This window comes from Nannospalax galili, unplaced genomic scaffold (genome assembly GCF_000622305.1).
Source record: "Nannospalax galili isolate Female #2095 unplaced genomic scaffold, S.galili_v1.0 scaffold525, whole genome shotgun sequence".
Classification (NCBI taxonomy): Eukaryota; Metazoa; Chordata; class Mammalia; order Rodentia; family Spalacidae; genus Nannospalax; species Nannospalax galili.
The window spans coordinates 1,752,543-1,778,094 of record NW_008353937.1 but is presented as its reverse complement, the minus strand read 5'-3'; the positions used below and the strand labels follow the sequence as shown (position 1 = coordinate 1,778,094).

The 25,552-nt window shown below is 43.7% G+C and overlaps 1 protein-coding gene across 11 annotated transcripts in view; it reads right to left on the bottom strand.

The window, feature by feature from the left end:
- Nucleotides 1-25,552, bottom strand: part of Ptk2 (protein tyrosine kinase 2) — a 223,995-nt gene that overhangs the window by 122,636 nt on the left and 75,807 nt on the right. For all 11 annotated transcript variants that reach the window (XM_029555008.1, XM_029555009.1, XM_008851064.2 and 8 more), the window contains exons 4-7: nt 20,471-20,558; nt 14,038-14,117; nt 13,720-13,782; nt 1,872-1,926 (exon numbers count right to left, since the gene is read on the bottom strand). In XM_029555008.1, the coding sequence (XP_029410868.1) occupies nt 1,872-1,926; nt 13,720-13,782; nt 14,038-14,117; nt 20,471-20,558 (286 nt within the window). The remainder of the gene's footprint in view (nt 1-1,871; nt 1,927-13,719; nt 13,783-14,037; nt 14,118-20,470; nt 20,559-25,552) is intronic.

Below are 25,552 nucleotides of genomic sequence, written 5' to 3'. Positions count from 1 at the left end.
CCTATGCCTTTGAGGTTTTCACACTGAACAATCCAGTCTGTTTTCCTACTCTGGAAGTATAGCCAGTCTCCATCTGCCAACATGCCCAAGACACACAAGTGTCATTCCCTAGTTCCCCCACTTAACTGGACTGCACCTCAGCCCTCGAAGCTCTACACTCTACCTGCGCAATCCGTGCCAGATTGCTGCATCACTGCCGTGGACGGCGGGAGGAATGATGTCTCTGCACTTGTACTCTCAGTCCCAGCCACACTTAGGGGGTGGGCTCTGTGACAGAGGAGCTGGAATGGGCTGGAGTCCCACAACCTGCTCTAGAATTTCATTAGTAGAGCAGAAACTCGAATGAAAATCTGAAGAGAGAAACAGCAGGCCCAGCACCAGGAAGGGCATGTGTTCCACCACTCCCTTGACGTGTCTTACCAAGCTTCTGGAAGGCTTGCATGTTAAAACAGACAGCCCTGATGTTTCCCCCATGATTTCATCTACAAGTCCTGTGAAGAAGTATGTTGTTACCCCCTCCCCAGGCTGGGGGTGGTGGGGGTGATGGTGATAGGCTCATAATCCCACAGTGATGGACCTGAGAGTGGGCAGTATGTGGACGTAGGACTGTATTGCAGACTGTACTTCACAGACTGCACCCACACCTAACCTACCAGCCCACAGGCCAGGGCTGACCGCATTCAGAAAGAAGAGAAGAGCTCTGCTGGCTAACCAACCAACCAACCAACCAACCTGTGCCAACCAGTCCCAGTCAAACAATGAAGGGGTGGCACTTGGCCTCTCACCATGGGTGGAAGTGGGTGCTAAAAAGTCATTGGGTTCACCTTCTGTAGGGGGCTCTGAGGCTACATGCACACAGACTCACACTATGACACACCAATACTACATGTCGGAAGCTGGCATATCCGCTTTACAGATGTGGAAACTGAAAGAGATTCAGTAACTTGTCAAAGTCACAGGTGACTTATGCTGAAGCTAGGGCCCTCACCTGGCAGCTTGGCTTTGGGGCCAAGTTTTTGCCCTAGCATGCTATCTTCCCTCATATACATACATGTCTTAACCTACGCAGGCCTCAGGGAGTGGATGTAGAGTAAGCCCTTTGAAATAATTTGAAATAAATGCAGCAATAGCTATTGTTTATCAATTGCTACCTGAGAGGTACTGTGGTAAAACTACATGTATTTAATGGTTACATGTTACACCATCCCTACAAAATAGTTTCTTCTTTGTGGGAATAAGAAATTATGTCCCACACGGCACAGCTGGCAAATGGGACCCATTTTGAGCCCAAACTGTGTGTTCTCCCAGTGGATTTGATGTCTGGGTGGGTGTTCTGGGTTGGCTGGGAAACCACACTCCAGCGTTCTTTTCTGTCTCCAATGCCAGCTCTGCTGGAGCAGGAACTATACGGAAGGCACGGCCAAAGGCACCAAGGGAAAAGTGCCCTCACGGAACCAGGAGACTGACCATCAACATGACACACACAGAGTGCTGCCTCACACACAGGGTGCAGTGATATATACGCACACACAGCATTCTTGAGTCAGCGTACGTCTTTAAACAGTATTCCTTTTCTTCTGAGAACTTAGGACTTAGGTGAGAGGTACACAGTGTGAATATTTCATTTTTTAGTTTGTACTTAGGTGATTATGACATAGTTAAGAAGTAAATTCATAGTTTTATGGAAGAAATCTGAATCTATAACAATGTACTTGCTGTTAACATGCCTGAAGAACTGTCAGCTTTTGACACTGCAGCTTTTCTGTGTAGGGGAGAAAAGTACATCGTATTGCTTTCTCAGAAGCAGCTTTTCAAAGGGAATGATTTATTAGCATAGTTTCATTGATTACGGTAATGGAGGCTCTAATTACCTTGACAGAATCCAGTAAACTCTTAGGAAAAAATCGCTTTAAACCAACATCTTTTCTGAAATATAAAAAGAAGCATATTAACAAATAGCACCACTACATCAATTAGTGACAATACTTACGAGAACATAAACAACTTTAGATGACCCCTCTACCTGTTCAGGAAAGAACTACTACAACAGCACTTTGGCTGACCAGCATGTTCACAGAAGGGGTGAGATAAATTATTTCCTAGCTATGTATAAAAACATAAGTACAATTAATGACAGCAGAAATCTTTGTTTTCTCCCTTATTGTCAAGAGCTCTTCTAAATACTGTTTCTGTAAATCATGATGTGTGAGAACAGTAAAAAATCTCAGATGTTGCATAGAGATAAATTATCCTTATACACATTAGTTCCAACTAAGTATCTCAGAGAAAGCAAACGGCCTAATTAAGAATCATTAAGAAGCCAAGTGTGGTGGCACACACCTTTAATCCCAGCACTTGGATCTCTGTGAGATCGGGGCCAGGCTGGTTTACACAGAGTGTTCCAGGCCAACTATGGCTGCAGGGAGACCCTGTCTCAAACAAACAAAACTAAAAAGATTAAGGGTCTACCTTGGAAAGCAGGTCTAGTCCTTAAAAATAGACCCTTTAGACATATCCAAAATGGTGGCTGTTTTTTTCAAGATATTTTAGGAACTCATTTGCCTAATCAAATTTATCTCCTCTGTGTCACAGAAAAAAAAGAAAACAAGTAATTTGTCTTGGTCAAAAAGCTGAAAATATAAAAATATCAGAAATATCAGCGATTACCAAGTCAGACTATAAAACCAAACTAGCGAAAAGAGCTTCAAAACACCTGGTGGAGATACAGATATGAAAGAGCTACTAATGCCTGCTTTAAAATTGTAATGCCTACTTAGTTAACCAGTTTAGACCACTAGATGGCACTTGTGTTCCAGGAAGGCAAAATGATGCCTTTGAAAAAGGGGCTGGGAAACACAGAGGGTCAAGGAGAAGAGAGAAGTGCAGTGCCCTTTTTAGAGTCACAGACATGAAGTATCAAAAAACAAAAAGTGGGGGAGTTGTTTCATAACTGACAACCAAAACCACAGAAATCATGTCAGTTTATATGGCTGATTCTACATCCAGACGTCTTAATACTTAACCCACATCAACAGGCAGCACCTAACCAAACAGCTCCTTACTAAACAAACTGACCTCTCTTCTGCTTGTCACTGCTTCGTGACAGTACTACATCCAAACCACTTTCTTGTTTCTACGAGTGCTGTTTTCTGGTTTTAGTTCACCTGCCAGTGACCTGGTGTGGCCCTGATGTGGCATTTCTCTGGTCACTTTACATCCTCTTCTTTCCCCTTTCAGAACTGTTACTATCTAGCATCACTGGACATGAAGAGGAAGATGTCTACTTAAGTCCTTCCTTTTAGTGTTTCCTATTTAAAAACAACATGGTCTGCTTGAGCCAGACAGCTGGCCTGGAACTCACTATGTAGATCAGGTTGGCCCTGAACGCACAGAGACCCACCTGCCCCTGCCTCCTGAGTGTTGGTGTTTAAGGCATGCACACCACACCCAGTGTGGTCTTCTCACAAATCCTGATGTGCAACACTACTGGGAAAGCAGAAACATAAGGAGTGTGCATGAAAGAGAAGCCAACAACACACAAAGGCCACGGTACTTCCCAGCACCTTGCTACCATTCTTCTCAGCCAGGAGTTCCTAAGAGAAAGCGCCCAGGTTCACAACAAAGTTCTGGGTCTGAATCTGAGTGCACAGAACAAGCCATGTCTGAGTACCTGTGACCTGTGACCTGCAACCTGCTGTGAGGAAGTAAGAATGTGTTTAATGTATTAATAATAAGTCGCAGGACTCTGAGGGCAGTTTCCTTTCCTGTGAAAGCACCTTGGAGAGCTCTGGCCCCCTGTATCTGTTTGGTGTAGAAAGTGTGACCTGCAAAGGTTGGTGGTTAGAGGGTGTTGGCTAAGGCAGAGCTGATGGGAAGTGGTATGACCCAGGAGACTCTGGACACAGCCAGCAGGGCTGAGTACCTGGATAGATGGCAAGGGGATGGTGGAGATTCCTGAGAGCTGACATCCTACCCAGGTAAGGAAGGAAGATAGTCCATTCTGAATACGTCAAGCTGAGTATGGAAAGAAAGCCCAGTGCAGGGCTGGTCTATGCCTCCAGTGGTTACATATTGGTATTTCTCAAAGACAAGAACTCATCACAAATGGGAAAATTAAAGAGAGATAAAAAGGGTTACATTTTGTATATAAAAATAATCATTGTATTAAAGTAATACTAGTATCACTTTTACTTTCAAAGTGAAGACAATTCCATTCTCTTAAAAATATTTTAGCAACTGAGTGTGTGTTTGTATATGTGTGCACATACAGTGTGCATCCATGTGACACAGTATGTAGAAGTCAGAGGACAACATGCCAGAGTCGGTTGTCTCCTTCCACCAAGTGGGTCCCAGGGATTGAAATGAGGTCGTCAAGCATGGTGGCAAGCACCTTCACCCACTGGGCCACTTCTAGGCTCTTCCTCCACTCTTCAAACACTGAAAAGTCTAAAGTCAATGCTTAGCATGTATTCAGTTATTTTCTCAACTACTTTTGAGTAGTAATGAATTTAATACAACTTATTTGTATGTTTGGGAATAAAATGAAAATGAAACCGAAGTCCACCAGACCGTGGGAGAACTCCAGCAGCATTGCCTCCAACATGGGGGAGCCAGCTGGCCTCTGGCTCTGCAGCACAGCCACCCGAGAAGCACCACAGTCTTCAAAGTTTGAGGAGAGGCTATTATAGGAACTCAAATCTAAACCTCTCCCAGGAAACCAGGCAGGGACATGTAGGTCACCCCACTCTCGACAGGGAGGTCACCTCACTCTGGATAGGCAGCCAGCACTGTCTGGGCTGCGTCTGGGCCTGGTTCAGCATTAACAAACTGTTCTACAGGGGCTTCACCTCATGCCGCATAAAATCTGTGCCCAACCTCTACATAACTGTCTCATATTAAGTAAAACACAACATAAATAGAACTACTGGTTTTTACATAACTCTTTTCTACATTACTAGCTGCCAAAGTGTTTCCTGAATGCATTTAAACATATCTGATTTGAAACACCCTCCGTCCCTCCCTCTTTCCCTCTCTCTCTCTCCCTCTCTCTCACAGGAAGCCTTGAGATGCTGCCAAACTCCAATTCCCCAGGCCAAACACTGGTTTACTCGGTTCCTTCATTGCTCCCGTGTAACCATGGAGGCCACACACACAAGACAGGCCAGTAACACCAGGCTAAAACTGCTGTGTCCCACACTGTATGTAATTACTTAAACTAAAAGTTCTGGTCCTGGTGACACTGGCTCCATAACCAGGGCTCAGAAGCCCTACATGACTCATGGCTACTCAAGTAGACAGGGCAGACCCACCTCCAGGCATGTTCTCACCACCCTTAGGAGACAAAACCAAGGCACATGGCTGTGTCCAAGGCATGGAAATCCTGACCCCAGGATCTTCAGCAGCCCGCCAGCCCAGGGCTTGGTGTAGGGGCTTGAAGGCTCCTTAGGAAGGGCAGGGGTAGCTATGGATGGACTGGGTACGGAGACACAGCCACCATGGGGCAACCACAAAGGCTCCCAGGCTCCTTGAGCACGGGAAGCAGGCTTGGTGGCTGAAGTGTGACCACACTGTGATGAAGAACAGTGAGGCAGACAGTCCAGACAGAGCTGTCTTCAGCCAGGAGCCTGCGGCTGGGAGATGACAGGCACGCGGCAGGGAGCTCCGGAGTGCTTTCCCTGTGTCCTGCTGAGTAGAGGGGCAGGTCCTTCGTGCTCTCTACATTTCAGGTCACTTCTACTCAAGCCACAGGGGAACCTTTGCTCACCTGGGTTCTTCTCAGTAATGTCTAACAAGCTTATTACATGTCAGACCACAGAGGAGAAAAACTAGGGTGATGCACCTCTTCATGGAGGGGATTCTGTTTTAAAGATTTCTTTGGTATTTTTGAGACACTGTCTCATTATATGTAGCCCAGGCTAGCCTCACATTCATGTTCTTTTGGCATCCGCCTTCCAAGTGCTGCAAAGAGAATTGTGTCTGACCTATACTTTCTCTATTCCCAAGTGACATCCTCAATGGGCCGTAGGGTGAGGTAACAAGTGCTCCAAACCAACCAACCGAGCACTTGAGATACAGATGTCGAACTGGAGCTCTCGTGACTGACACTAACTGTGTCTGCTAAGGGAAGTACTCGGAGAACACACGGTTATTTTCTCTCTCCCTTTGTCACCCTTGAAACCCTTCCAACCCTGCTCTGATTCCACTGCCGTTCAGCGGCTTGTTCACGCTGGGATAGCTATCCTTCATGTTCCCTGCTCAATGCCTGCCCCATGGACACCAGAAGAAACACACAAGCAGCACAGGAGGGCTTCGTTCCACTCACATGCACCATCAGTGCACCCGGAGCTTACTTTGCTATCCGGAGCCTGGTCCTCACCCTGCACAAGTGCTTATGTCCACAAACCACAGCACAGCAGGCTCTTTGAGACCTCAGACTGAGCTAAGCATCACTTACATAGTAAAAGAGGACCAGACATGTAAGTGATCCTAAACCAAAGTTAAATCTGCTTTGCTTTGGGAAGTACTTCTGAGAAGACCCACCTTGTCTGGTGACCTCAATGTTTATGCAGTATTGTGTGCCCCACCCCACTCCACCCTCAGCTAAATTTAAAAACAAACTTTTTTGAGATACTCTGCTAAGCACGCAGATCATTGTGTTGATATAGCTCACATTCTGCTATGGAAAATAAACTATACAAACAACTACAGCAAAAATACACTTCATGAAAAGATGACTGAAGGGCTAAAGAGTTGGCTCAGTGGTTAAAAGTACTGGCTGCTCTTGCAGAAGACACAGGTTTGATTCCTAGACCCTCATGGTGACTAACAACCATCCTAACTTCAGTTCCAGAGGATCCAACACCCTCTCTGACCTCTGCAGGCACTGCAGGACACTGGTACACTTACACACACACAGGCAATACACTCATACACATAAAAATAATATTTTTAAAAACTAGGACCAAAGTGACTGAAAAGGCAGAACACAGAAGGAGAAATCAAGAAACAAGATGCAGGAAACCTTTTCTTCAGTGCTGCAGCTCCGGCAAGCTGCCCATGTTCTTCCTGTAAGTAACTTCACACTCAAATTCCTGAAAGCAATCCCAATTGAACTCACTGGTTAAACTCCTGCCTCCCACCCCCGACCCCAAAAAGTAAGGGTTAAGTGGTCCATTTGGTGAGGTTTTGCCTTCTACAGCAGCACGTCAAGAACCACCATTTTACACTCTTCAGTTTACTCTCATTAACGGCAATGTAATTTGATTTATAAATATTATTATTTGCTTTCTGATTTGTTTATTTTTATTATTAAGTGTGTGAGTGTTGTACCTGCATGTAAGTGTACCACATGCATGCAATGCACTCAGAGGCCAGAAGAAGGTGTCAGATAGCATAGAACCAGAGATATGGATGGTTGTGAGCCATCATGTGGGTGCTGGGAACCAAACCCAGGTCCTCTGCAAGAGCAGTCAGTGCTCTTAACTGCTTAGTCATCTTTCTAAGCTTCTGAAGGTTGTTTTTAAAAATCCTTTCCTGGTCTACATAGTGAGTTTCAGGACAGTTGGGGGCTTTAAAAAAAAATCATTTTCCTTATGGCCGGGCCTGGTGGTAGATGTCTTATAGTCCAAGCACCTAAGAGGCAGAGGCAGGTGGATCTCTGAGCTCAAGGCCAGCCTGATCTAATTAGTGAGTTCCAGGGACAGCTAGGGCTACAGGGAGACCCTATTTCAAAAAAAAACAAACAAAAAAAACCACCCTTTCCTTAAAGCTGTGGCCTCCTTTGCTGACTGCCCTCTCTTGGCTCTTAATTCTATATGATGGGGAGTCTCACCTCAGGCCCACCCGTCTGTTCCCCGGGACTGTGAAAGGCCAAGGCAGAGCTGAAGCCTCCTGGTCATATTCCCACCTACAGAAGAGGCGTCCGATTACATCAGGTCGGCAATGACACAGAAAGACGCAGAAATCTTTAATTTGTTTATGAAAAAAAATAGGAGTTTCTAGAGAGTGTTTCTCTACTTGTGAATGTTAGGCCTATTATTTTAAAAACAAATCAAAATCCATTTCTCAAAATGTGGTAAATTCGAGGCATATTCTGCGTTAGGCTGGAAATCACCAAGCTTACCTTTAAATTTTCTTCTAGAGGCAATGTTGAGCCCGCCCTTAGGTGTGAGGGAGAACGTTGAGTTCCTGGAGACTACAAACCAGGCATGGCAGACAGGAGAGTCACAGTGTGTCTGCTTATTCCTAGGGCAGGGGCTCAGTGCCTTAGAAGACTGAACCAAGTGAAATGCCTTTAAGTATCTCTGAAGTATTGAAAAAATGTTAACTATTAATCAGGAAGTATTAACAGAAGAATGCTACTTTTGAGAAATGAGATAATACAAAAAAAAATTCCAGGATGCCAAAAGCAGTTTTTATCATTTTTATTTTATGTGTATGAGTATATTTTTATTTTCTGTGTATGAGTATACTACCCACAGTACTACTCCCTCCCCACACTTTGCACTAATATTATTTTAGCTTTATATTCCTTTTTAAAATTTTATTTACTTATATTTTATATATACTGAGTGTTTTGCCTGCATGTATGTTAAATGCACTATGTGCATTCAATGCCTGTGAAGGTTGGAAATGGGTGTCAGATTCCCTGGAACTGGAATTGTGGACGGTTGTTAGCTGCCATGTAGGTTCTGGAAATGGAACCCCTGTTCTCTGCAAGAGCAGCCAGTGCTCTTTAACTGCTGAGCCATCTCTCTAGCCTGACAAAAAGAATTTTACTACCAAAAACTACATATAAAAAAGTTTCTAAGGTTGGGCACAGTGGCCTTGTAATCTCAGCACTTGAGATATATTGGAAGAAGAAAGTTCAAGGTCACCCTCAACTATAGTCCAAGTCCAAGGTTAGCTTGGGCCATGTGTCAAAAGCCAAGACCAAGACCAAGACCAAGACCAAGACCGAAAAAAAAAACAACAACAACAACAAAAAACAATGCTTCTGGGAAAAAGGAAGATGGGCACGGTGGAGTGAGAGGACCCCAACTCCAAGGCCAGCCGTAGCCACACAGTGAAACACTAACTCAAAAGCCACCGAACGAAACAAACAAAACACATTAAAGAAAAGTAATGTCTGACAGAGACACAGTGACGAAGGCTCAGTGTCCACAGTGACAACGGGGAGGTCTGCAGGATGCCCACTGCATGCACAAAGCCCAGTAGGAGCTTGTGCAGAGGTTCAAGGTTAAGGCTACATGTATTGTGGAGATGATATGCCTGGTACTCGAACACTCAGCTAGGACCCAAGGGAGGCAGAAAAGGCACCACTCCCTGGCTTTCCTCAGAGGCACTGAAGTTCTCAGAAATCAAGTCCCTATACCCTAACTCACCTAGTCTAGGAACAAACACATGGGGGCCTATGTGGGGGTCACAAATAGCAAAAGACTTAAACCTTGGCAGGGCTTTACTGTCAAGTAAAAACATAAGACATCTATACACAAAAAAGGCCAAGAAACAAACTGTATAAACACACATGGGCACACAGAGGTTACTGGGAATGAAGAAACAATGACATCACAGAAGCAGGACTTTCAGAGGAGACTATCAGCAGTAAAATAAAAGCTAGAGAACAAGGGATGACAGATGCTCTTAAAGAGAAGCAGAGAAGACAAGAAGATGCGCACATGCACTGTACCTGGAGAAAGAAAGGAGGACAGAGAATACGAGAACTGTGAGACCCTAGGAGGAAACACCTTGGGGCACACGGGGAGAACACCTGCTCTTCCAGTGAGCACGAGTCCACAGAAGTGGGAAGCAGGTCTTATTTCAAGGACACCAGCGATGAAGAACATACAAGCACAAACGCCACTCCCTCTAACACACACAAGTATTAAACCGATCAGTTAGAAGAAAGCTGTGAAAACTGGACTTTAGAAATCCAGCTACGCTATTTACAGCCAAGAAGTCTAAGGACAGAACAGCTGCAAATGCCGAATGGAAAATATAAACCAGGACAACACTACCCTAAACGAGGCCTAACAGACTAGGAATAAAAACATTCAACTTTATATTAGACATTGAAAGGATCACTAAATATACTCCAAAAAGATTCAGATACTCTGTTTGGAGGGCTGAACACAAGAGTCCCAATATCGAAAGCAGACACTGAAAGACCTGTAAGGATAAGCCAGCAAAGCCGTTATCACAGGTGTGGGTATTTTAACACCCCTCTTTTAATGATGTGTGAAGAGTTGGAATATCAGTGCAGGCCTTTAGGAAGCTGGCTAGAAAACAAACATGCATGTGCACCCTGGATGTGTGCAGTGGTGTGCATGGAGCATAGGCACTGGTAAGCACTGGTCTTTACCTCTGAGCTACATCAAAACAGTGCAAGCCTGGACTGTGCGGAGACATGTGAGCTCCACTGTATATAATTCTCTCCACTTCTCCGTGTATTTCATACATCATCAAAATAAAACATGGTAGCAGCGGTAGCCTTAACTCATCCATCAAGTCACAGTTCACTCATCAAGGGGGCTTCTCAGACCATGCTCTGACCAAAATGTCACTAAGTTAACAGTAGAGTTAATTTGCAAACAATCAGGCAGACGTGGTTGCTATAATCCCTGTACCCAGGAGGCTGAGGCAGGAGGGGATACATAGTGAGACCCAGCTTCAAAAACCAAAAATAAATAAATGTACTCATTTGGATAGGTAACAACAGAAATCAACCAAAGGTTTTAAAAACAAATATTTAAGATTTATTTTAAGGGTTGGGGATTTAGCTCAGTGGTAGAGTACTTGCCTAGCAAGTACAAGGCCCTGGGTTTGGTCCCCAGCTCGGGGGGGGGGGGGATTTATTTTTATCTGATATGGGGGGGGGTGCCCACAGAAACCAGAAGAAGGTACCAGAAGCTAAAGTTACAGATGATTGCAAGCCACTCAACGTGGGTGCTGAGCACCAAACTTGGGTCCTCTGGAAGAGCAGTCATATTTCTAGCCACCCAATTTAATCATCTTAAGTCACTGAACATCTTAAACACAACAACAAAGCCTACCTCGTTTCAATTCCCAGCCCTGAGAAAAGCAAAAGAACACAAGAATCAACAGGTCCTAAGGCTCAAAAGCAAGAATGAAAACAACCAGGTCTCACTAGCTAGAAGACCAGTTTCTGAATGATGATGGCACACAATGGTGGGGGAGGGAGGAGCACACAGCCAGTGCAGCAGGCACAGGGCTAGGAAACAAAGGCCTCTGAGATCAGTGAAGAAAAGCACAAACACATTAGAAAAGACAGCAAAGCATGCAGCACACACCTGGACTCAGGACTCAGGCTGAGGCAGGAGGATCAAGAGGTCAAAGCCAATCCAGGCTACATACATGACTCAGTGAGCCCCACCAAAAAAATTTAAATTAAAAAAATAATAAAAGACAAAAAAAAAAGGAAGAAAAGGAGAAAAACCAAGAGACAGTCTGTATGCAAAAGGAACATAACTAGCTACAAATGGGAAGGCATCCGATTCCAACAGTAATCAAACAAGGTATTGCTGCCCATCACATACCCCATAGGAAGAAATGCCTTGTGGGATACCTTGACAAGCCTAATACTGTTGCTGATCTAAACCAGTGGCCATCAGATATAATATGGCACAATGGCCTGATGGAGTGCTGGGCTCACACACTTCTACTTAGCAGCATGAAAAGGCAACCTCTTGTATTTTTAAAGCAAAGCTGATTACTAATATTTTACTTATTTTTTTGTGTGTATGAATGTTTTGCCTGCATGTCTATAAGTGCACCATGTGTGTGCAATGCCCACAGAGGCCTCAAGAGAGCATCAGATCTCTGGAGTAATAGACAGTTGTTAGCCGCCACATGATGCTGGGGACCAAACCCAGGACCTCTGCAAGAGTGCTCTTAATCACGGAGCTGTTTCTCCACACCCTAAGGCTTTAATTTTTAATATTAATTTAAGCAGAGGTGTTGGGGGGCAGGCTTAGAAGGACAGTTGTATGTTCTCAAGCGTGAATGTGGACTTGGACATAAAGGCCGAAAAAAACAAGATCCACATAGAACCTCATTTCATTTATAGCAAACGTGTATTTCTAAGGGAATATATCAAGATTTTTTTTGCCCCTCTTTGACAACTTCATTTAAATTTTCTCTAACTAGAATGTATCATCACCTGAAGAAACAAACTAAAATCCATTCAAAAGGGCTCCAAATTACCCAACAGATGAACCTGACATTCAAAAGGTTCTAAATTACCCAACAAATGACCCTTTTCTAGAATCTCTGTCAATGTTCTGTGAAAAGGTCTCTGCACAGGGCTTGCTTTGTGCTGCTGATCATCTCTCCTCTGAACAGAGGCAAGTTCAATCAACACATTGTCAGTGCTGGAGCTGATACTAAGCTGGCATGGATCATGACACTGAACTCCCTTCAAACACCAACAGTCAGGCACTGGCAAGGCCACCAACGTACCCCACCAAGAGCTTTCTGATCAAGCAGCAGAAGAGCTAGGTCTGGAGACAGGTGCTCTGTGCATTAGACCACTCAGCCTGTAAGGCAGGAAGTGTATTCCTACACGTGGTGTAAGTGCATACCGTCACTGTGGCAGAAGTGCAAAGGCATGGGAATCTAGAGGGAAAGGACAGAAATAAATAAAAGGAGGACAACAGGTCATTTCAAAACATGTCACCCAGAGATTGGCTATCTCCCCCAGAAGGATCTGACCCATACTTGCACACTTGCTCCACCCTGCTTCTGTATCATGCAGCAAAATCCACAGCCCTTGGTCTTTCCACAGGAGTCTCCCCTCCATTTCTCTGACTTCCCCACCAGGATTTTGAAGGTATCAGGTAAGACCCCAATTCTTCCTCTTCTATTTATTTACATTCCTGTTAGCTGACTTTCTGTAATTGCTAGAAGTCAAATTTAAACCAACTGTAATGCAAACTTTGACTCACTTCAAATTTAAGAACGTGAACCTAAAATTCTTTCCAAATAATCCCAGTACTCAAGCAGAGGCAAGGGGATCAGTTCAAGGTCAGTGGTCTGAATGTCTGAAGACTTTACTACAGCGGAGCAGGTTAAGATAACCTTTACTTTAGCACATCTCTCAAAACAACACAGGAACTTCAGTGAAAATATAGCCAGAGAAAATATTGTCCCAACACTGTACTTCTGGCAAATGACAGTAAAACAGATATAAAGATAATTATCTTGCTGAATCAATTACAGAAAGATGAAGTGCAGAACTCCTAAGATCTAAGATCCAGCCATGCTTACACGTACTTTAAAGCAACCTAATACAACAGTCTAATACACAAAATGATTTCACTATCAGAGAACTTTTGATTTCTCCATTTGTAAAAAGAAACCCTTAATTAATACAGAGAAAAGTGAATAATAACAGTCAATTTATGAGCAACTCTGTATTTCAGTATAAAACAGAATTATCATTCCAGTGTAATTAAAAAGTACACTGAAGAGTCACATACATATGTGTATGTATGCATGTATGTTCCTAGGCAATACACATTATTAGCCACAGGACATTTGTCAGTAAATTTAAGTATAAAATCAAGGTTACCAAGATTCTATTCTTAAACATTTTCTTGTTGAAATGTGTTAGAAAGAGCATGATTTTAGACATTATTTAATTTTAAATCAAGATAAACTAGGAAGGGACCTGCAAATATTGCAAAAATGTGCAGTACTTACTCTAATACTTCATAGTTAGACTTCTTTTCTAGTGCATTGCCCCGCATCTCCCAGTAGGATCGCCTAAAACCAGAAAACACATAAACTGAGAGGTATCTATGCTGCTGAATGACAGACTGGGAAGGATGCACCCAAATAGTCAAGGAATCTGGAATCCTCTCAGTTTAATCAAGATTTTACAATAATCTTGTAACAACAACAAAAAAAAACCTACACAGTTTCAAAAAAATTTTCTTTCCTGATGAATAATAATAAAAGACAGAGCCGGTCACCACCCACCGTCACCACCCACCGTTACCACCTACCGTTACCACCTACCGTATTTCCAGACAACCCAACTTCAAAGCAATTTCCTGGTCCACCTGATCAGCTATCTCTAACATGTAGTCACTCTTCACCTGAAATGAAGAACAAGAAACAGGAATGTGTTCTCAAGGTATCACTCAATATGCTTGCTGAAAGCCCTTTACACATTTGTTCACAGTATGTCAATGACTCCGCTTACCATGGGAAGCCTGTAGGTCTGAGGCTACGTGCTGACTCTGGAGCAGCTGAGTCTACACCACAGCAATGCTGTGCTACCTTGTACGCCTCCCATTCCACCGAAGGCAAGAACAAGCAACAAGAGCTCCGTATCTATAAGCCCACAGCAGATGGGTTTTCAGGGTTCTCACTACAGTTTCCAATGCATTCTGGGGACTCCAGTGCAACCACCAAGAACATACTTCAAAATCCAACTTGCAACCACAGTGTCAACTCTAAGTTATTAATTTGTAAAGCAACATGCCTCAAGTCTAATATAAAGAGGCAGGAGGAGACCCTCTGGCAACAAACATGCTCAATTCAACAGAGCCAGGTGTGTGATGTGGTCCTTTGATCCTAGCATTGGGGAAGCTGAACCACACAGTCAGAATATCTCAAAACACCAAAAAACTGGTCAGCAAGAAGGCTCAGAGTTAAAAGGCCTGCTCAACAGGCCTGATGACTCGAGTCTGACCCCTGGAACACACAGTGAAGGAAAAGAATGGACTCTCAAAAGTTGTCCACGGACCTCCACATGCACAAACCGTACAAACCCCCACACACAAATAATAACAAATTAAAATTTAAAAACGTAGCCGGGCGTGGTGACGCACGCCTTTAATCCCAGCACTTGGGAGGCAGAGGTAGGCGGATCTTTGTGAGTTCGAGGCCAGCCTGGTCTACGTAGTGAGTTCCAGGACAGCTGGGGCTATAGGGAGACCAGGTCTCAAAAAAAGACAAAAAATAAAATAAAAATATACAACAAAGAGCGCTCATGGACTGACACCAGTATGTCCAAGTACCTGTCAGCACGAAGCCATTTTCCAAGTTGAAATATACCTAATTTCCTCACTCTATGCACAGAGATCATGATTTGCAGATAGTGTCCAATTTGAACTGTCTGCTCTAATTCACAGCATACTCAGTATTACGAGCGACGCAAATACAAAGATTTGTCACAGAAGAACACCTGTCTTCCCTGAAGACACCACACCCCATGACTGAAAAACAAACAAGTCAAGCAGGAGCTGAGCAGGCGGCTTCTTCCCACCTGTCTGGCTTTTCCAGTGCCTTCCGGTACCGTGTAGGCTGCTGGGGGAGAAACAGCATCAACGATTTTACTGTGCTGTGGACCCTTAAAATATCAACCTGACAGGCAAGATGCACACACTTGTACAAAAGTGACACAAATGTCATGGGGGTAACCAACCCCTCTCTGCCTGGATTTGAGACCCACTTCACAGGAGGGAACCCAGGCCAGTGAATCCAGTCAAAAACCTATGCCAGAGAGATCACAGGTTCAGGAGAAAAATTAAAACTGCGGTTTAACTAAAATGACACAATGTAAAACTGTCATTTTAAATATTTATATTCATACAAAGACAAATGCTAGTCTCAGACTTAATCAGAGTCCCTCTTTGCAGTGAATGATGACTCAGGGCAGGTGAAGATACCGATAGCAAGTGAGGGATTCATGCTCAGCCCTAAACAGGAGGAGATTGATACTATCCCCTCTAAGGCTCAGGGAGCACTGCAGAAGAGCGGGCAAAAAGAATGGATGAGCCAGAAGACAGAGAGATGCGCTGCAAAAAGCCACCAAGGCAGAACAAAACACCTGCAATCACAAACTCACACCAGCTATGGCAGTATGCATTGAAAAAGGGCTCAGGGGCCCACAGTTCATGGATGAGCTGCTGAGTACAGGTAGGGTCCAGTCCACCAAATTTGAGTGAGTAACTCCAAATTAAGGATGGCACGGAGGTAAATGGGTGTGGGGAAGAGAGTCATCAGAGTGTATTATATACTTGCATGATATTGTCAAAAGATTAATTTAATAAAAAACTTCTGAAAAAATACTTCTTTGAAATATTCAAGTCCATATTAGCTGCTAATTTTCACATTGCTGTAACAGAGTATCTGACAGAAGCAACTTGAGGGAAGAAGGGTTTACTCTGGCTCACAGTTTAGGGATCTTGGTCTGCCATGGGGCAAAGCACAGCAGCAGAAGCGGGAAGCAGCACTAGTCAGAGCAGAGGGGGCCAGAGCTGGGACCAGACTAATGGCTAAAGCCCTTCTTTCACAAAGTTCCCTCTCCTAGAGGCTCCACGCCACCCCCAACTGGGGACCAAGTGTTAAAACACAAGAGCTCCTGGGGATATTTCAGACACAAACCACAGCAGAGTCTAATCAGTTACAGAATGGTTTTCATGTGAGTGTAGTGGTGCAAGCCTTTAATCTCAGCATTTGGGAGGCTGGCGGACAATAAGCAGAAGTCATCCTGGGCTACACTGTTTGAATTCTAGGCCAGTGTAGGATGCACAGTAAGAAACTTTCCAAAACAAACAAAAACATAAAATTGTAAGTATAAAACAAAGGTGGTCATCAAATTCCAAGGCTCCAGAATTCTGTGACCATTTCCATACACAAGTTCTTACATGGCATCTCGGCTCCATCCTGAATGTCTACAAACAGCTTAAGAGGTAGGTAGGTGCGTGCGTGTGTGTAAGCACTTTGCAGTGAACTCTTATTCCAGTTGGGCACTGTCTGTGCAGTGCACCATGTCTTCAACTATCTCTGCTGTGGCATCTGAAGCACCAGCATCAAGCATCTCAGCACAGGATGCTTTCCAAGCCAGCAATGAAAATCATTCTTGACAAAATCAGGGTAAAAATAAAAATATCTACTTCTTTTTATCATCCAAATAGAACTGTCTTATATTCAGCCTGTTTAAAACAAATGCCTTTAATATAATGTCTTTCACACCCAGGAATGACCATACATCACTACCTGCACTAGATACAGGAACATGAAACAGCTAGGCTTTTTAAAAAAATATTTTATGTATCATTTTTATTTTATTTTACGTGTACATGTGTATTGTCTGCATGTAGGTAACTGCACCCATGTTGTGCAATGCCTGCAGAGGACAGAAGAGGCTGTCAGATCCCCTGGAACTGGAGTTATGAACAGTTGTTAGCTGCCATGTGGGTGCTGGATTCAAACCTGGGTCTTCTGCAAGAACAGCCAGTGTTCTTAACTGCTGAGCCATCTCTCCAGCCCCCAGCTGGCCTTTTTTAACCCTCCTCCTGGCAGACACAAGCAAATACCTCGACTCTTCACTACTGAAAATACAATGTTCCTGACTATCTCTGTACAGGAATACATAAATGGCTAAATCTAGTCATTTCCTTAAAATTATTAGGTCAAATCATATGAAACTGCCAGTGATCAACTGGGTTTTACTTAGAGAAACACCAATGCCAATCGCTCCACCTAACAAGCCTCATGACAGGTGTGCACTGGAGGCTTTTAGCAGTCCAAGAAACATGGCATTTCCCTTCTCCATGCCTCATTCACCCCTCTGTGGCTGCAGGATCACCTTCACCTCCTTCCCCTGACAAAACACACAGGAAAGGGCAGTGGCTGTAACTATGCCTGTCACCTTTATTTCCTCTAAAGTGTTATGGACTTGGTAAGCTATCATACACACAAAACAAACCTAACAGATCATTTCAGTGACATTTAAAGTATCTCCTGGAAATCAGATTTGTAGAGAAGAAAACAGACTAGAGGGAGGGCAGGGTGAAGGGCCATCCCAACGCCTGCAGCTTGGTTTATGAGTGGGAGTGCTGAGTCTTCAGTGGCCTGGCACTGCCTAGAAAGTGAAATTCAAAGAACTGTTGGTAACAGTGCTGAAAATGCACAGCAGGCACAGGGCAGAACTCAGTGTGCATCCCTTTGTGAAGAATCTGTCATTACACCTCATCTTCCCAGAGCTTTAGGGAATACTCAACTGGATGGCAGGCTACAATGAGATGTGCCCTCTTAGGAAAAGGAAATCAGGATCCACTGGAATGTGCAGTATTAACTGCTAATAGAGTTTGCCCAATAAAAAAGAGGACAGCCTAGTAAACTATGAATGGAACAAAGCTGCCAGCTTTCCGAGTAGCACAGGAATGATGAACAGAGTACCAGCTCACGAAGTAGCAGGGTTTGTGGTGTTCAGGAGCAAATGTCACCAGGAAAGCCCCATATTTCCTTAGTAGAGATTGTTTTGCAAATAAAAAAAAATCTACCATTATCAGTACCAACCATCTACAAGGGAGAAAAACGCCATGTGACAGACTGAGCATCCCAATCTGAAAAACTGAAATTCCAAGTGCTCCGAAGTCCAAACTTTTGAGCAGCCACCTGAAGCCACAGTGAGAGAGCTCACTTCAGGAAGCTCTGCTTCAGGGAACCCACTGCATTTGGTTACCCTGAGGCCAATCTATGAGGTGCACAGGAAACAAATGGTTTCATGTATGCACTTGGGGCCTATCCCCAACATACTTCATTACAAAATCAGAGTATGGCTGTGGTCTGAACACTTCTAACCTAAGCATTTCAGGTAAATGACACACAACCTGTGTAAATATGCCAGTCACATGAATGCTTGCCACCTCCATCAAAAAGTATGAAACTAATGAGGCAGCTAATAGATGCAATGTATGTTTACACTGTATACAGAAGTATATAGGAGCCAGTTTAGAGGCTGGGAAGCATTTGTGCAGGGTGAACAGTCCTCGAACGATGACTTCTCAGCTGGACTCTTAAGCACACCTCCTTCTCTACCTCAAACTCAGCTCCCTCTTATTCAACTCTGTATCACTGCAAAACTCCAAAACTTCCTATGAATCCCTTACACCTACACTTTCCATGTCTTTTACCTCATAGACAAGCAAGTCAGCCCCTATCCCCAAGCCCCCCTGCCCTTCAGACACCACCAATAGCTAGAAAATTCCTTAGCGTCCTGCGCTTGGGGGAAATCTCACGGGCAGGAAGATCTGTTCTTCTCTCAAGAGAAAAACAAAATATACACATAATCTGCCTTGTACCTCCCTTTTCTGAATCAAATTCACCATTGCCCTTTTCTGAATGGGGTCCTTTCCTGAACTGGGTACCCAAATTTACACTTTAGTTCCTTCCATCTCTAGATCCTGTCAGATCTGCCTACTGCACTGATACACAACCACACTCTTCCATTTCCTACATTATTTCTTGCAGAGGACCCAGGTTCAGTTCCCAGCACCCACATGATGGCTAACAACCATATGTAACTCCAGTTCCAGGGGATTCAACACCCTCTTCTGACATCCACAAGCATTTCATGACATGGGTGCACTTACATATATTCAGGCAATACACATAAAATACACATTACAATGTTGGCTTGTCTTCAGTAAACTGGTTTAGAAATAATGAATAAATTATTTTTTATTCTGATCAAAGTATCCACTAAATAAATTCTCTAAATGGCTCCCAATACTCTGCAGGAAAATCTAAACTGCTTGACTGAGAGGACACACTGCATACCACTCAACAGCTTCTGAGCAAAGCTTCCAGCTCAGACTTAACCACAGTTCTTCTCTCCTCTCTCTGTTCCCCCAGAGGAAAGACAGCGCTTCCTCCTCTGGAGATGAGCACTCCTCTCCCCCAACCTTGTGGGAGCCATAGCAATTCTGTGCCTGCAAAGTCATATGGTGGTGTGCTTAAGATGGCAGAGGCCTGGCACAAGGCAACTACGTACAAGTGTCTGCACAACCGAGAAGAAAAAGTACAAATTATCAGTGTCCTACCCAGGAGATGTTTAATGAAGGTATTCATTAAGACCAAAGCAAGTAATTATTGCCTGAGTGTAAAAAACAAGTCACTCAGTGTTTTTAAGTCCCGTTTTACTTTGCTGTGAAACTTGGTACCAAAATTATACAAGTGAAGTTCACTGCCAACAATTTCTATGTATGACAAGCTTATTGCTGTTCAAGCATGATAAGCACTTGAATCTGACCAACAGTGGTCCTGGGCCTACTCTCCCCAAAAGAATGAAAAGAAGAAGTATCTTTTAACTATCCACCCAAGCACACAAAAGGTCAGATATAAAAGGTCCTAATTTCCAGCGAGCTAAAAGATTGCTTGGTTTTGTTTTTTGAGACATTGTCTCTCTGTAGCCCTAGCTGGTCTGGAACTTAGTATGTAGATCAGGCTGGCCTCCATTTAAAGATTCACCTGCCTCTACCTCCTGAGTACTAGAATTAAGGTGTGCACTACTACACCCAGCTAAAAGAGTCTTAATACCACACAGTTATAAACCTATATTCTGTCAAATATTAGGTTTCTTTCTCTAAAATAAAAATACATTAATAAATAAGATTCAAAGAAACAAAAAGTACATTAAAGCATTTTTTTATACCTGCTGATAGAAGAAATTCAATGTTGGCTTGTCTTCAGTAAACTGGTTTAGAAATCCTTTTGGCAAATAACGAATTCTCAATTCATATCTAAAAAATAATTCACAAAATATAATAAATTAGTAATAAATATTTTTCTCGATTAATGATCTACAATCACACTATTATTTTCAGTGCCTCATTGCCAATAACTGTGAAATAGAATTTTGAAAATAAAATCAATTACATTCTTTAAACAGACACCCTAATTTTCAGTACACAGCAACTGTACCTCAGTGGCAGGTGCTATAGCTCAGTGTTTCTACCAAAGACAGCAGGAGGAACCAGCCCATAAGTCAGGTTCCCTCCCTTTTCCCCACCCACAAGCATTCCCAGGGCTACCCTACCCCAGGAAGGGGATCACTGTTTGTGCTATCTGGGCTTTTCTTCAACAACATGCATATGAATGCATACAGAGCTAGCAGCTGCAGTTCGACCCTAACTGAAGCATCTCACTGGAGGTTACCACACAATTATTTACACTTGAAATTGACAAGAGCCATGGGAACTGTTTCAACTTTCTGGCTACTAGAATAATGCTACTATGAAAACTCATTTTAAATCACCCTAAGCAGGAAAAAAAAAAAAAGAGTTCAGGAAATCAAGCTTCTAGAATGGCTGAAACAAGCTGACTTCCCCAAAGTCCTCTCTATGTGTCACTCACCTTTGTGTGCTAACCCACATGAGCATCCTTCTGTCTGCCACTGAACACACATATTTTATGTACATGAGTGCATTGCCTGCTTCTAAGTATATTCATGTCATACAACACCCACGGAAGACAGAAGAGGGCACTGGATCCCCTGGAGTTAAGGACAGTTGTTAGCAACCATGTAGGAGCTGGGCACCAAACCAGGGTCTCCTGCAACAACAGTCGGTGCTCTTAACCAATGAACCATCTCTCCATCCCCTCACTATTGATTTTTAAATACTTATTGGTATTTTTTGAGATACCAGTACTTACTATACTGTTTCTGTTATATAACGTACTTATTATAAAGTATTAGGCAGGGTGTGATGGGGCGCACCTTTGATCCCAGGACTTGGAAGGCAAAAGCAGAGGAGTTGTGAGCTGAGAGCCAGTCTAGGTTCCACAGGGAGACCCTCTCAAAACAGAGCAGCTGCCAAATACTTAGGTTCCATTTAACTTTTGCATGAAGAAAAGTGTTCTGTAACTTACTGTAGCTATTCTGAATTGGGCAATTATGTACCGAAGCGTAACAGATACCATTTATTCTTAACTGAGAACTCATGAGGATCTAGCTACTTATATACACTGCTTCTGTTCATCAGTAATATTCAAAGAGAAGTATAATCACTTGCATTTTGCAGCCCAGAAAATTCTACTTGGCAAGAAGTCAGCAGTTCCAATGATCAGCTACATGTTTAAGATTCAAAGTCACAGGCTTCACTGCTATGATTATACCCTTTTTTTGAGACAGGGTCTCCCTGTAGCCTGAGCTGGCCTGGAACTCACTTTGTAGACCAGGCTAGCCTTGAACTCAGAGATCTGCCTGCTTCTGCCTCCTGAGTGCTGGGATTAAAGGCGTGCACCACACCTGGCCTATTATACCTATTTTAAAGTTAAAGGAACTGAGGTCCCAGATCAAATGTTGCTCAGCTGGGCTCTACGTCCAATGCTGATGCTGATCAGCTAAGTCTATCAACTGGGAAACAGAAATTTCAATAGGCATTTTTACAAGGGTGACATCTTTTTACAAGATGAACATGGGGTCTTGATCAGGACTGCCTATGCTTAACTGTAATCATGCCACTTACTGTCAGCCATTGTCGCAATGAGCCTCAATTTCCTCACAAGAATTTTGAAGAAATAGAGGAGTCTGGAAACACAAGAGGTATGGAACACTCACTGGTTCGAAAGTCAGCTGCTATGCACCAACACTGGAGAGCAGAGAAGTTCTGGCTCTCAAAAAGCTTATGCTTTTGTGGTGTAGGCCAGAGGATAAACAGAAATCTAAGGTGGTAATAAACATTACAAAAGCTCAAATAAGAGGGACAACAAGTGGTATTTTGCTATAAAGAGTAGTCACTGAAGGGCATTCTGAGGTGGTGATCTCTGAGCCAGAGTAATTAATGTAAAAGCAAAGTTCTGCCTTGTGAACAGGAAAAGGAGATTCATTAGATGCAACAGACTGAGTAACATGGGGCTGGGGTCACTTGGGAAGACAAGTGCAGCTCGAACAGAGTAAGAGTGTAAGGAGAAATAAGGGTCCAGAGAGAACGAGGGATGGGAGGTGGCAGGTCACACGGATGCCTGCAAATCATGGTTGCATGGCGTTTTCAGTGAGAAAGAAGACACTGCCATATCCTGAGCAGAGCAGTGGCAGCACAGGACTCAGATTTCTCTTGACTAGGCCATACCCTGGAAGCAAAGGAAGAAAGAGGGGAGACCAGGGGCTAAGCACACAGCTCAGCAAGAAACATTAACAGGATATTCACCTGTTAGGTGGACACAGAAAAGAACAAAGAAAGAGAACCATGGCTATCAGGAAGCTCTAAAGCAGTAGCTGTTCCAGTAAGAACATGAGCGGGCAGAGATGACCCCCTGCCCCTTCAAACAGAGGATGAAATCCAGTTTCCTTATTTGTAGGAAGTAAAGGCCACCACATAAAGGACTTGTCTCCATTTCACACGCTACAGTTGGTGTATCATACAAAACCTCTTTGTTCATGGAGCTAATTTCCTTTCAGTCAGGACCTGTGCATAGTCCTTGGCCTATCACACCAGACACCCACATCCTACTGCCCTGCAACTCCTCTAAAAGAAACTCAGTTCCCTTTACACTTCTGTCACTATGCTGAGGCTAGTGACATCCTGATATAGCTGCTTCTCCATGCATTTCCAAACAGAGTATGCCCCAAATACTTACCCTTTGTTTCTGTTCCAAAGCAATCTGTTCTTGGTAAGGAAGAGCTCACAACCAACTATGAGCATAAGATGCCTACAAGTTAACTAGCTACCAGTGGGAACAGAAGAGTGTTTTGGAAAATCTAAAGTTGGCTAAAAGGCCTCACAAGAAACATGGTGTGGACAAGCTCATTCTTACACTTCCAACTTAGGGGGGAAAGACCCGAGAAAGATAGAAACAGAAATTCCTGTTTAGTGATTAACATAATATCATTTATTATTAACATCATAACCCCTGGAAGGCAGAATCACCAACATGCTATGAGGCACTAAGAACAGGTTCTCTGCAGTCTCAGAGAGAAGACAGTTCTCATTCCCAAGAGGGAACAAGAATGTCACCAATACAACTAAATGAAGGGGCAGACACTGGGACACAGACCCCTGTAGCGTAAGCCAGCCATTATAGGCCCTCCTGGTATCATCCAGAATTTTGACTGTGCAAGTTTCATAAAAATGTGTAACCTTGGAGCTGAAGAGATGGCTCAGTGGTTAAGAACACTGGTTGTTCTTGCAGAAGACCTGGGTTCGAATCCCAGCACCCACATGGCAGCTAACAACTGTCCGTAACTCCAGTCCCAGGGGATCCGACAGCCTCTTCTGTCCTCCACGACCACTGCACGACACGGGTGCACTTACCTACATACAGGTAATACACGCATACACATAAAATAAAAATAATAAATTTAAAAAATTTAAAACTAAAATAACAATGCTCTTCTCCCAATCATGACAGGACATCAACCACCAATAGAGACACACCTCAACAGTCCTGAGCAAAGGGGGGATTTCAGAAGCAAAAGTAAACTGACAATAGTGACTCAAAATTATGAAACACAGCCAAAAAAAATTAGATGGCAATTTTTAGATTAAATATATTCATTACAAAATATGGGGGAGCCAGGCATGGTGACGCAGGCCTTTAATCCCAGCACTCAGGAAGAAGTGGCGGGCAGATCCCTGTGAGACCAAGGCCAGCCTGGTCTCCATAGTGAGTTCCAGGCTAGCTGGGGCTACAGGGAGACCCAGTCTCCCTTTTGCCATATGCCAGTTTTATCCCCCACACAAGAACCAGGGATGGAGTGGGTAGTACAACCGAGCCGATGCCAGACACTGGTAAGCAGCCACAGTGGAGCACTGCCACTGAACTGACCTGGTTCAAGCAGCCGGTCACACCCTGGGCAACACGTATGAGGTGTTATGAAAACCATGAAGAAAGCTGGAGGGGAAGGGGAAGTTGTAAAGGGCAAATGCAGAGAAGGGCCTGAGACAAAGGAAGCCTAGGGTGAGATGGAGGCCAGAGAGAGGAAACCATGCATCAGACCTCAGCCTAGGTACTGAGGAAGCAGTCCCACGCTACTCTGAAGGGCTCAGTGGAAACTGAGGCTTCAGAGGAGCCGAATGCCAGCAGAGTGGAGGAGGGACATGAACAGCAGGAGGCAAGACTGAAGGAGGCAAAGCCTGTGTGTGCCAAAGCTACGGGATGTCTACAGAATTCTTACAGGGGTCACTGCAGGACTTTGCTTACTGGTTTCTGTGTCCACCTGATGACAAGTGTGAATTTAAAGCCAGAGTAGAAATCCAGAGAAAACAGGAAGAAGAAAGAAGTTTATTAGAACACTCCAAGCTATAAAGACTAAACCAGGCAGGACCAGGACAGTCAGTGAAGTCATCATGGAACCCAGAATGGTCATCCTTAGGAAGCCAAGTAAAGACAGTTTATTAAAAGAAATGAGCCCGATTACTAGATAGCTATACTCTGTGCCCCTAACGTTGCTTTTAAACATACTCACACGACTGCAGTGGTTTCTTTGCCTGGTTAGTACTTGTTAAGAGTATTTTGCTTTCTTCCTGTTTAGGTCTTACGTAAAAGTTGCTCAAAATCAAATCAGGTGTCACTGCTTTTATTTTACTGAGCCATTGTGCACTTACCTGAGTCCCTCTGTTTTTTCTTTCTTGCATCTGAACTTCTCTGTAATGGTTAATCTGTTTGTTTGCTGGGCTTTTTGTTTTGTTTTGAGACTGGATCTCCCTATAGCCCTACCTGGCCTAGAATTTGCTATGTAGACCAGGCTGGCTGCAATCTCACAGTAACCCAACTGTCTGCCTCCTCCAGAGAG